The 13,700-nt window shown below is 40.8% G+C and overlaps 1 protein-coding gene across 4 annotated transcripts in view; it reads left to right on the top strand.

Annotated features, from left to right (window-relative positions):
- Positions 1-445: 445 nt before the first annotated feature.
- pax2a (paired box 2a) overlaps positions 446-13,700 on the top strand; it is a 37,729-nt gene continuing 24,474 nt past the window's right edge. For 2 of the 4 annotated variants that reach the window (XM_033979625.2, XM_055227358.1), the window contains exons 1-6: positions 446-888; positions 2,359-2,524; positions 3,320-3,517; positions 7,773-7,858; positions 8,542-8,661; positions 10,671-10,715. In XM_033979625.2, coding sequence (XP_033835516.1) covers positions 846-888; positions 2,359-2,524; positions 3,320-3,517; positions 7,773-7,858; positions 8,542-8,661; positions 10,671-10,715 — 658 coding nt within the window. In that variant the 5' untranslated portion in view covers positions 446-845. The remainder of the gene's footprint in view (positions 889-2,358; positions 2,525-3,319; positions 3,518-7,772; positions 7,859-8,541; positions 8,662-10,670; positions 10,716-13,700) is intronic. The other 2 variants (XM_055227359.1, XM_055227360.1) reach the window with 1 other exon arrangement.

The following is a 13,700-nucleotide window of genomic DNA, read 5'->3' as shown; positions in this document are numbered from 1 at the left end:
GATGATATTGTGAGTGTAAAAACGTGTGGGGCCAGTATCTTGACTCGAGAGTCCAAAGACAACAGCTCCAAAGCGCCTTTTCTTAAACACCGCGCGCGCTGACAGTAGCGTCCCTCACTTCTACCCCCTGCCTTTAATTTCCTTGATTCTTCACCCTAAAGTCTCATCATTTCCCATTTCGTCTCCCTCCCCTTCCTGGCTGTCGGATGCAGGGACCTCCTCATTTGAGCTGCAGTTTTTTTTTACGTGGGCGAATCACAAAGTGTTGGAATCTATTGCCTTTGTCTGACAAGTCATCCATCTCTATGCGCGGGGATCTGTGGGCTGGAGGAGAGGGGAGGGAGGGAGGGGGATCTGTGACTGCAGCTTTTACAAACAGACACACAGCGCAGCCTTTCATTCTCAGCCAAAGCTCCGCTCAGCACAGCCCACTGTGAGAGAGAGAGAGGGGATCCTGTGCCCGGCCGCTCCGCTCTCAGCCCGCTCGTGTGTGATACGCTCCGCTCCCGGATACTCCGCTCCAGCCGCAGGATTCACGGTGCTTTTCCTCACGGTCACGATGTGCTGGAGACACGAACTGTGAGCCGTTCGGAGCCCATGTTGTTGCCGTTGTTGGTGCGCTGTGCACACGCGTGGGTCATGCTCTGCACCTGACACTCTCACTCCTGACTCCAGACTCTGACAGGAGCACAGAGAAGTCCGCCTGGCGCAGACAACTTGTGGACCGCTCCACACGGACTGTGTGACCGATACCGTCGAGGCTCCCTTTTTTACGCGTATTCAAGCTGCACCATCGAGGCGAGACGGCGACCTCAGTCGATTACCTTTCTTTCCTCTGCTATCCCATGGATATTCACTGCAAAGCAGACCCCTTCTCGGCGATGCACCGTGAGTATTCTCCAGTAGTTTGCAGCAAAATGTTCACGCACCGTGCGGTTTTAACGGGGCTTTTCCAGTTAAACTGAGTAAGGACCCTTCTTTTCAGTTCCAACTAAAATATTCTTGAATTAATTTACATTCATGCTGTAGCTTTTTAATCGAGGAAATAAGAGCAAAACATACTTTACATTTTCGTTCTTATAGTAAAAATATTGAGCGTAAAATAGGCTGTATATTTTACAGTAAATGCCCTTTGTGTTATTTTGAAATTGGCCTCACTCGGAACCACGTGTCTTTTGGAGAGTTGTTTGTATTTTTAATACGGCTGTAATTGTGTTGTATAATTATTCTTTTGTTTTTGTAAGTAAAGTTATATTACCCATGAGTGTTTTCGTAGGCGTGTGATACAAACGTGCGTTGTTATTAACATCTTTGTCGCCTCGGCAGTGACAGTGTCTGTGGACACAGAAGGTCGTTGTGTGTAAATGAGCCTGACTATATTCAAAGGCATAAAATATACTCATTTAAAACCGAAACAAAAATAAAAAATAAAAATAACGCAGCGTCCCCTGTGCGTCTTTATTATGGCCATGTTTTGCTCCATACGATATGGGTGAAGAAGAGGACCCGGGCGCATGATGCATTATTGATTCGTTCCTCATTCGCACCATTCGCGTTTGTAATATGAGTTATCAAAGCTCATTTTAATTATTTACAATTATTGTGCGAGGAAAATTAAACAGGTTGAAACGTAATATGAGCGACATGTGTTAGGCTGCAAAGGGGCAGTGACGAGAGGAGAGCTGGAAACACTCCGAGCCTCCTGACCACTGTACTAACAGGACACAAACAACAGCAGGATGTTATTATAGGCATTTAGAGCTATTATTTCACAGGAAAGATATTTATACGTGGCTCTTTAAAATTATTAAAAAAAAAAAAAAAGGAAAAGAAAAAAACTCCTCGTCCATGCATTTCATTGTCTAGTTGTTTAATATGTATAATTATTATGATTATTATTATTATTATTAGACGTGCGGTTTTACTGTTACTTTTGCCATGTGTTTTAGTGCATTTATTTATGGATGATTATTTTTAATTTAATACATAAAAACAGAGATATATTTTACATGATTAAATATATTGCTGGCTGCCCTCTTCATAATACTATGCAGATGAAAATGAAAGAATAGTAGGAAAGTTAACGCGCGTAAAAGTGTGCGTAAAAGCGCAGGTCGTAAGACAAAGCTTTGTGTTCAAAGTTCCAAACCAAGTACCACCTCATAAAATATTTAATTTTCCATGTACCACAAGAGCTTGATCTAGACTAAAACAGGTTTAAACTGGATCCAAAAAATAACTTGGTCAATCCTTAACGTGTGTGTTGTGTGTGTGGTGTGTGAACAATGGCCCCGTCCGCGCCGCCTCTGCAGGTATGTAATGTTATGCTCCCCTGTGCTGCTGTTGTATCCCACGCAGGGCACGGCGGTGTGAACCAGCTCGGCGGGGTGTTTGTAAACGGCAGACCCCTCCCGGACGTGGTGAGGCAGCGGATAGTGGAGCTGGCCCATCAAGGCGTGCGGCCCTGCGACATCTCCCGACAGCTCCGGGTCAGCCACGGCTGCGTCAGCAAAATCCTCGGCAGGTAAAAGGGTTCTAGTCCGAATGTGTGTGTGAGAGAGGGAACGTGTCAGGCATCAATCTTAGAGCGCACGCCTCGCTCTCTCACCGCAGCACACAGCGGTTACACCAGGCACATTTTAGAGAGCTCCTCGCCTTCATTTACGTCCCATCACAAAACGCCTTTGAGGAAAAAAATGAGATAAAATTTTACAACTAAACATTAAGTGTAAAATGAGCTGTATTAATAGCAGAGTATAACTAAAGTCATTTTTGGATGTATATGGACCGTGAGGCCATGGCACCTTTAACATTTCAACTATTATAATTACTGTCATCTTCTCAACAATCATTTTGTTAGCTCATAAGGCGTTTTATAATTTATGCAAAACATTTTGAACACATAAACATTATTGTTAGATTTATTTTAAACAATAAAACTGTATTTATCCATGTTAGAAATGAACAGCATGAACGCAGCATTCACATGAGGCTTTAGTGTAAAGTGTAGGACGCTCGTTCTGAACCCAAATGTTGAGAGTAATTTCTCTACATATATTTCTCCCTAGCTATCAGAAGTCATTTCAGAGGTACTCTTCCACACACTAAATGTTGACATTGTGTAGCTACACTGTAGGAGACACGGTGGCATGTGCTGCATGCTGCTTCAGAAGCCCCAACTCCTCTGTGGCCTTTGTTCTGTGCGTCTCACTGTTTGAATAAATAAGTAAACCAGCCTTAAGAGCACTATTAGGTACAAGCACACACTCCACTTTCCAGCCGCTCACTCCGGTAAACTGTCCTCTTCTCCTCCGCCCAGGTACTACGAAACCGGCAGTATTAAACCCGGGGTCATAGGTGGCTCCAAACCAAAGGTGGCGACTCCGAAAGTGGTGGATAAAATAGCCGAATATAAACGACAGAACCCGACCATGTTCGCGTGGGAGATCCGAGACCGGCTATTGGCTGAGGGCGTCTGCGACAACGACACAGTGCCCAGCGTGTCATCCATCAACAGGTAGGTCCACAGCGCCATTAGAGTCCACCGAAAAAATGTTAAGCGGATAGACGGGCTACTTTTCCTTTGGCTCTCTCACACACGCACCATATTATTTACTGATAATATGCTGCGGTTATCGTGGTGCCAAGAAGCTGGGGTGGTCTCCCCCAAGTGCAATTCAATCCCCACTGCGGCCCTCCACGAGCGCAGCGCGCACGACGAGCGCCGAGGAGAGATCACATCTGTCTCGATAAAAACCGATCGATAGCGCGTAACCAGATCCAGAGGCACAGGGAAATACCCAACAAAGCCGTTCAATACGAGGACCACACTGCGACACGACAGCGCCCCGGTCTCCAGCACCTCCTCTCTGCCAACTCCAAGAAAGTGCCGCGTAATGGGCTGGTTTGGCTTTTACGCACGGGAAATGAACATACTAACATCAGAAGAGTTAAGTGACATTTGGGGTAATATTGAGTAATAAAGGCCCATCAAACAAATTAGGACAAATTATGATAAAAATATTTACACTTAAGATAAAAGATAAAGATAAAACACTAGAAACGTTTTAAAAATCGAAACAAAATACTTACTTTTTATATACTTAATTTTTATACTAAAGCTGAAACAATTTTTTTTTTTATTTACGTATATGGCTTCTTTTTGTTACAATTGAGACTTTATTATGAGAACAGTTGTTTTGGTTTTTGGGTTTTTTTTTAGAACAGTTTATTAAAACGTGTGAGTTTATTGAGTATTTCCTAAGTTACTCTACGTCGTCATTGTGCCATTTGCGCAGTTTTGATTTTCAGTCCACAACAGGTTTTAAATACTTAAAATCTGAGTTGTGAAAAAGTAACTGGTGGGTCTCCACGAGTTAGAGTTGATAAGTAGACACCTCTTGTTCCCTGTAGAAAGCACACAGAGCAGAGAAAGCCCGGAGCATGTGGAGTATAGAGAAAGAGAGAGAGAGAGAGAGAAAGAGAGAGAGGGGGAGAGAAAGGGAGAGAGAGAGAGAAAGAGAGAGGGAGAGAAAAGCAAAAGAGGAAGGCTGGAAAACGCCAAAGCCCCATAGTGCACAGCGCGAGTGATGAACTTTGCTTAGGAGGCACTGTTCCAGAGAGTTGGTCATCGGCATTACATTTTAATGAGGCCAACCCGAGTCTCATAACACGTCCAGCTAAACGCGGCGGGTGCGAGGGTAGCGAGGGAAAGGCGCGGATTTGACACGTTATTACGAGAATGAGGCTGTTCTAATGGATCCGTGGCGCTGCGTCTGCTTTTCACCTGTTGTTCGTGAACTAATCGCTCATCACGGCGACACGTCACAGCGCGAGACGGCATTAGCGCGTGCTGACGTCCCGCTGTCATGTGTGTGTGGTCTGTGGGTCATTATGGGAGAATATGGACCGGCTTATATCATTCAGAAGGTTATTATTACTGTAAGCTTGTGCGTTAGGATGTATTATGGTGTGTAAGCGCGTTGATGATTAAAGGATAAACTGTGCCAAAAATCCTTAGGCCTTTGTGTTTGGAGTAAATAGTTAAAGTCAATTTTGCTTTAGATTAAAATAAAAAATAAGAATTGCCTATTTTTCTAAACAAATGAGCACACCTAATATTTGAATTGGATTTAATTCATAATTTCTCCAATAAACATTCTTCATTTTATGTTTATTATTATTATTATTATCATTATTGTCAAGTTCAACATTGGCTCTAGTCTGGCTTCGAAGTAATTCATTAAAATGTATTGCTATTACTATTGAAATTCAATCAGGTAATATGTACAGTGATATTACCCACTGTATTGATCGAACCACAGTGTTATAGTAGATGTATTGTCATTATAATTATAAGGCAAAACCATAAATTATTTTGTGTTTTTTTAATCTTGCTGTGTTTTTGCATAATTTTCGACATATAATTTTTTATTGGGACTCATTATATTTGTGTGTTTTATCGCTTCAAATTGTATTATATCAAAAAATGTTGTTTGACCTTGATAACTTTTAAAAAACTACTTGTTGTTTTGCAAAGTCCCATAAAAATCCAACACATTTTACACCCCTCTATCTCCATATATACTTCATATATTTACCCAAACTGTTTACATAAGACCTCATATAGATCCCATGTCCATTTTGGTGGTGGTCTGTGCGGTTTAGCCCTCTGCTCCCTGCGCTAAAGAGGATGTCCTGGCTTTAAACACATTTTTCCTGCATGCATTATTAAAGATTACACAGAGGCTAGGTTGCATGTCGTTCTGTTGTGGCTTGACCAGAGTGGAGTTACTACGAACCACCTCCCTAAGCTGCCTCTCAATCATATCGATCCACCATTTTAATATTTCTTTGGGGGTATTTCCTCTCTCCCTCCCTCCGTTCCCTCTTTCTCTCTCCCCACACCAAAGTCGTTAATTCAACTGCGCCACAATTGCTTATTCAATATCACCAACATGCACTTGGAAACAAAGTCCTTGGATTTATGCCTTGTGAGGTCGAATAACTGTTGTGAAGCCATGTTAGAAATTCAAATAAAATATTGATGAGGAGAGCTTATAGTACACGGGACTGCTATGCGTATTTGACCCGGGGGAGATTAACCCGTAGTTGTCCGGATAGGCGGGTGTCAGTTCTCATTGGACGGGTGGTACATGTTGTTCACCTGTCAGTCAAACGCATAATGTGATGTTATGGAGTCCCCGCGCTTGTATGGAAGTCATTGTGGAATTATTTTGAACTGTAAAGAATTCAGATTGTGGATGGGGATGTTGAAATCAGAGCTGCTTTCTTGTTAAATTTGCGATTTTTTGTTGTACCATATGGCAACGGATTATCGTCATTATGGAGATTGGAGTGTGTTTTAAAAAGTGTGGTGCTTTCCTGATGTTCGAGAATAGGAAGTGTTCTGTTTTGTGGCATTTTGGGAAATTTGTTGCAATAGAGTTTTTAATAATACCATGAAATTAAAAGCGATTTTGAGTCTTACAGTTGCAAACGAGTAACATTATTGAAGTTAATAATGGAAGACAACATAGGATACACACTTTCTTTTGTGTTTGTTTTGTGAATAAGAATTGTTTAATATATACTTAAGTAGTACTCTTTGTATACTGCTTTAAATACTGCAATTTGTATGCAAAGTTTCAATCCAAAGTGTCACATGTTTACAAAAGTATATAGTAGTAGTAAACTAGTGGTAGAAAAATGCAGTAATTTGCTTATGCTGATATATATAACACAGTTTTTTTTGTATTTTCGTGTACTTTTAACACATTAGATACTACATTTAATCATAGTAATGTATTTATATGTAAAAGTTAGCTGGTAGCGTCTTGAAATATTGTTAGATAAACGTATACATCCCCACAAAACACGCGTATTTGCACAAGTTGCTTCCCCGCTTCTTTACTAAAACCAGTTTATAACAGACATAATCAAACAAAATCTTGAAAAAAATATTGTAATTTTACTATTGTGTGTTTTATTATTGTAATAAATTTATCGCAAGTTCTCACAGTTTACAACCGCTCCCCAAATCATCGCATTATGTCCCTTTACTTACACCTCCTCTCTTGGCGTTTACATCCACACACTGCAATCCATCCTTTAACTTTTCTCTGGCCTGAGTCCTGATCAATACTGTGATCCACCATGAGCCCGGAGGGGTGGTCTATGGTCTTCAATATAACAGCCTACCTGCTACTACTCCCCCCTCTTCACCCCTCCCCTATCCCGCACAGAGAGAACGAGAGAGGAGACGGAGGAGAGGAAAAATGAACTAAAGCTAAGATGAGCTGTGAAAGAGTTTTATTGTGGACTGGACAGCGAGGAGGAGAGGGAGAGAGAGGTTGGAGGGACTCGCGGCCGGGAAAGGGAAGAGAAGGGAGGGGGGGCTCAAGAGGGGTGTAGAGGGAGCAGATTATTAGACTTGGCCAGGTAGAGCCAGTGAAGCCCATCATTGAGGGTGAATTGATGTGATTTCATGCTTTGTTTGCGAGATCATTCCGAGCAAAGTGCAATGAAGACTTTCCCCCCGCCACTTCACATCTTACTGTGAGAGCCGTGCTGACTTTATCATATTTCTATCCCCAAAAGCCAGATTGAATCCAGTAGAGATTGGCCCTTAAAGCTCAGAGACTGGTGATTCGGTGACAAGGGTGGCCCCCAAGTGCAAGGATAGGGCCCTGAGTAGTACATGCACATAAGGCTGGTCCAAACTGTGTGTTGAAGACTATTGATTGATTCTGGTTTGTTGTGCACTTTGCCAGGATTATTCGCACCAAAGTCCAGCAGCAGTTCCACCCGTCGCCCGATGGATCTGTGACGCCGCTGTCCACGCCGGGACACACTATAGGTGAGGTCAAAGAAGTCAAACGAAAATGAAATAATGCCTTACACAACACACATAATAGTTCATTTTAGTCGGTTAAAATTCATTGAAGGTTAAAGATGCAATGTAGGTTTTTTTGCAGTTCTAATGATGAGCAAAGGGTGGAGCTAGAGAGTGCAGGGTCCTCATTGGTTAGTAGAGACTAGAAATATAAAAAAAATAATGGTCATTTTGTGAGAACACTTTGCAAATTTATTATAAGAGACATGTTTTACTGTAATGTTTCTTCTAAAATGTTTCTTAAGTCAAAATGTATATGTGTGAAATATTTGCAATGCATTATAAGTTGTTCAGTTATTTAGTATTAATATTTTGACTGATAAATAGACAAAAATAAATAGACAAAAACACTTAGTAAACTTTATTTTTACAGAGCAATTCACAGCTGCTAACCACAGAATCAGAGTGCGATTAGCTTTTGAAACAAAATGGTGCTCTATTTTGTAGTTTTAGTTTTATTACATGATTACTAAACTATACTACTACTATTACTACTACTACAACTTCAACTACTGATATCAAACTGCAGTGGGTTTCTTTAGCTTCCAATTTCAATACCACGTCACACTAAAACTAACATTCCCAAACTTGAAACTTACACTTTTAATATCCCCTATAACTTTCTAACTCCTCTCCTCTTTCCACAGTCCCAAGCACGGCCTCCCCTCCGGTGACCAGCGCCTCCAACGACCCCGTGGGCTCCTACTCCATCAACGGCATCCTGGGCATCCCCCGCTCCAACGGCGAGAAGAGGAAACGGGATGATGGTAAGACAAAAAAAAAAAAAAGACACCATTTTGTTCCACTTTTTTAATTCTCGCCTCCTACATTTGTGGAGGATGGCATTTATGACAGCACGCCAGGCCAAGTGTATATATTTTTTCTGCATCCTGTGTCTCTGGTGACTTGTTATGTTGTGTAGCAGTCAGAGGGAGCGCAGGGAGTGTGTTGCGATTCAATCAGGTTTTTTTTTTTTTCGTGATGCCCTAACGTTTTACCATACGCCTTACACTAGACGAGATCTCAATTTGAAGCTAGAGCATCCCATATAGCTGTCATAGAGCATAATCCCACGCACGCGGCGCTCGGGGGGTGTTCGGTAACAACAAACAGCATGCCCATCCCAATATGGCTCCGTCAATACGATGAGCTGGATATACATATAGATATCTCCTCTTTTTTGGAAATTTTGAAATAAAATTAACCAAATATGTAACACAGACGCTTTAAATGAGCATCTATTCAACTAGCAATGCGAGCGGTAAACAAAATATAGCCTAGCAAGAACTGAATTACCAATGGAGTACCGTTAATGCCTTCCATCTTATACACAGCCAAAAATGCAAATGTGATTTCACTACGTAAAAAAATTATGTTCATTAATCAGTTTAATTTGAAAAACAGTAATCGACTGTGATGGTTCAGGAAAAATATACTAAAAATAATATGACAGTAGGTGGAATACGTACTAAGGACTTCTGTTTACTAATGTCAATCCACTGGTCCAGAGTGATGAACAAATACATGATGTTGCCATAGTGATTAATAATATTATAGCTTTTGAAAGGCTTCTAAATGTTGCATATAGTAGTGTAATATGCGTTCTGAAGCCTGTGAATATATACGTCTAAATAGCAGTGTTAACTTGCAGTGTAAAAGTTCAAATCCAATGGTGTTAATTCCGTTTTTGGAAGTATTACCCATAAGGAATAACTTGAGACAGTTTCCGTTGACTTCCCTATTATGTTACAGTAAAAATATGTAAAAGTACCAGATAATAATAACTCATTTGTAGTGTACACCGTAGACAGTAGAACACTTTATTAGTCCTCAGCAGTGGCAGCCAAATGCCTCTATCTCCGCTCACAGATTCTATCCGGGTTGAGTTTCTCATTCCACAGCGAGGCGAGAGAGTGGACACACTGCCTGCGGGCTAATAGATTATCGGTTGTGCAAACAATTGGCTTTTTTAATGCCTCTGAATTAACATGTCCCTGGTGGAGGGCTGAACAGGTGTAGGAACAGACCGGGGCAGGCGGGGAGGGGCCGTGTGCGTCTACGTGCGGGTGCGTATTTATCACAATGTGGGGACTCAAATCTGTACACACGCTAACATCAATGGAGCCCTGCGTTTCTTATGGGGACAGAAATGAGGGTTTATTATTAGATCAGCAACATGATTTAAAGTTCAGATATGGGTTAAAATAGGTTAGAGTTTAGGTTAAGGTGATTGTGGTAAAAGGCGCTGTACCTTATCGTCTTGAAACATGAAAAACAGGAAAAAATTGTTCGTTTTAAACCGTTTGCAGAGGTCCAAAGTTAATCCTCACTTACCTTATGCATTCAAAGCATCATAATTATTCACCATGATGAGTTTATACACACTTTTCACAACTTTCCAGAGCGGTGTTTGTGACGTGGTAAAGCTAATAACAAGCATACAAACACGCACTTCCTGATTCCTGGACAATATAACGCTTTATAATTAAATGCAGACTGTACACAGCAAAATTTTGGACCTCAAGAACCGTTTTTTACAATATATCTGTAATCAGGCGAGTCTCATTTTGCTAAAATAGAAAAAAAAAATTGGGTACAGGCCCTTTAAGGTTAGGATCAATGTAAATCAATGTAATGTCCCCAAGAAGCATGGAAACCCAACATGTGTGTCCGTCTATATATGTGTGTGTTTATGATGGGATGTTGTGGTTGAAAATGATCTCAAAGAGCATTCATCAAAACAGGCCACTTCCTCTTTATGTTTCTGTCTCTGTAGTTCTCTGGAGTGGCAACCACTTGGATGGGAGGAAAATAGGACATTGTAAGTGCCAGTTAGACACCCTTCTCTTTTGCTTTGGTCACTATCACTGTCTCTGTCTTCTGTCTACTACTACTGCTGCTACTATTGCTGCTGATTCCTTGCTGTTCCGGCGTATTACAGGGTTTTCCAATAAATCATATCCAGAGAAATTAAATACATTACGATAGAATGACTGGAAAATCCTGTTTTCCGTGTAATGGCATGCAGGTCAATACACAGTCATGCACAGTGTGTTCAATTTAGAGCCCTGTGTCTGATGTACAGCTTCTAAAAGGTTTCATCAAATTGAATTGAACTCACCTTTCTGACTGCTTTATTACATTAGTTATGTTATTTACCAAGCATCATTTTTGGAGTAATTGGCAACAGAACAGCTTTTCAAAATACTCAAATTAAAGCAGCACATTACTGGAAATGTATAAAGTGTAAAACTATGCACACATGTTTAAGTAAATTACTAATAAAATCAATCATTTTTACAGTATAATGTTACAATATTACTGCCCCTTCATTACTCTAAAATTGACAACAAAATGCAAACAGGACCTCTAAATATCTCTTCATGATTTGAAGTTATTTATGATGTCTTATGAATTACTTTAAATGTCCACACAATATACAAATCCTGTCTTTGTTCCTGTCTACTTCTTTCACTGTCCAAATGACGCTCTATGCTATGTTAAATATCGTATGTTGTTGTTTCTCACCTGTGTTGGGAAGAATACTTTGAAGTGTAGTTAGAATACCTGCATTAAACGTATTCTGTTACGTGGTTCAGTCAAAGAACTGTATTAGGAACATTTATATACTGTCACATTATATTAAAGTAAAACCACAACGTAGGGTTAAAGCAGCTTTATGTTTGTTGCATTTATTGATCACTAATCTCACAAATTTCACAGCTGCACACACCACCAGAGCTGTTTTCTTATAGTTAGTTCAAAGTATAACTAGTACTCAAATACAGTTACTCAAAATTTGTTACTTTCCAACACTGTTTCTCACCATTTCCTGTAATGTGATTCTTCTCTTTTGCATGGCTGTTTCACACTGTCTGGTTGAATCCTTTACGGTTTCTTACTGTATAATATTGCTGTTTTGCTGCTGGTTTGGCTGGAGTGGGGTTGGTGTTGCTGGTGGGGTTGGTGGTGGGGCGGTGATGGGTGGGGTGGTTGCCCTTTGCTCAGGCAGAGGTCCCATTACCGGGCGGTAGTAGAGATAATCTACTGTGACATGCGTTATGTACACCAGCTCTGCGAATAGGCCCCGCTCAGGGACAGGGCTGCCATCAGAGCCATTCATCCGGCCTTGTCATGTCCGCCGCAAATTAAAAGTATGTTACCGTGGACGCGGGAAAGGGAAGGGGTGGGGCTAGTGTAAAGCAAGGGAGGGGCTACAAAGGACTAAACAGGAAGTTGATTATGGCTCACTTTGATAGAATTTTAGAATATATGAAATACTTAAGTTGTTTCAGTCAGAGTTTCTTATCAGTTTTGCTTGAACTAAACTTTTTCTCTGCTGTATTGGGCTATTATATCTTTATGATATTAGTTGCTTGTTACCATGGATACGGGAGAGGAAGGGACGGGGCTAAAGTAAAGCAGGGGCGGGGCTAAAGAGGACGAAACAGAAAGTTGTTTTATAAGAGTTTAGCGTGATGGTGCTCATTGGGAATAAAGATTGAACTATATTGAATAATTGTTTAGTTTTTTGGTCAGCTAGCATAGTTTTTTATCGTTTTGTTTAGCGCTGCAACTCATTACTGCTAGAATTTTTCTAGACGTATGGCGCAATTTAATATCTTGGCAATATTCGTAGCTTGGTCATCGTATGCAAATTCTGTTGTACTGTAGAAATATTGTTATTGTTAATTGAATAGGTAAGTTATATTGCTAATTCGTTGCACTTATTTGTGGCTGCAATGAATTGTATTTGGCTTGATATTATGGTAAACTTCACTTACATGGAAGGGCATCTGGTATAAAAATCCATGTGAATTTTTCAATGCTGGATCTTAAAGAAAATATGGCTTTGATTTTCTGCATTTCTCTTTGTGTTATCTTTGGAACTTTGCTTATATCAATGTGTTAAAATTAAAAACATGTCCATTTTGCACTGTTGATTTTTATATATCTTTTAACATTGTGCAGATCTAAACTACGGCTTCACATGCTTCCACTGACATTTTGAACCACTTACAATTCTACAGGGGAAAGCTATTAATTCACAAATTAACACCCTCCCCATACCCATACATCGTACATTCTACCCAGGATGTGCGAGCCATCGGAAAGACAAAAGAAATAGCCTTAAGGGGAGAAAGGAGAGAGTCTGCTTGGAGATTGGTTTGCATGTCTGCGAGCACCCATACCAATTATACCATCGCTGAGGAGAACGTGTCTCCAGTACACACCCCCACCCGCCCCCCGCCCACATCCCACAGCCCTGAGTCTACCCATAGCCAGATTTATTTGTGTATCTCATTACAGGAAATGGAATGTTGTCCCTGCCAAATGCATTAATAGCGAGGTGAAGAAATTAGTCTGTTTTGTACGGCAGGCCAAGCGCAGTCAGTTTATACCTATATGGAAGGAGTGGGAGAGACAGGAGGAGACGGGGCCAGGTGACAAGAGCTGGCGATGGCCTATACAGCAAAATGTGGTATTATGAATTCAGTTTTCTTTATTAAGGCTAGCTAAGGGGTCATTATTTTTAAAAAAGGTTGAAGAATATTAGCGTTTTTTTGCTATTAAAATCAGTTAGCAGCAGCAAAAACAGCTTGTAGATATAAAACCAGGGTTGCCACAATGAATAAGCTATAAGTACAGTTTGTGGATCATTAAACCCGATGCCCTGTCTGTTGTAAACTGCAACGTTGCCATAGCTTGAGCGGACAGTTTGGGTGAAGTGTCTTGGAGAATCTGCTCTACATGTTCAGGCAAGGTTTGACCCAGGCCTCCCTCTAGAATATAGCTAATATGTAAC

Source organism: Periophthalmus magnuspinnatus, chromosome 15 (assembly GCF_009829125.3).
Source record: "Periophthalmus magnuspinnatus isolate fPerMag1 chromosome 15, fPerMag1.2.pri, whole genome shotgun sequence".
NCBI lineage: Eukaryota > Metazoa > Chordata > Actinopteri > Gobiiformes > Gobiidae > Periophthalmus > Periophthalmus magnuspinnatus.
Note: the sequence above shows the minus strand (reverse complement) of the source record. Positions and strands in the feature narration are given on the sequence as shown.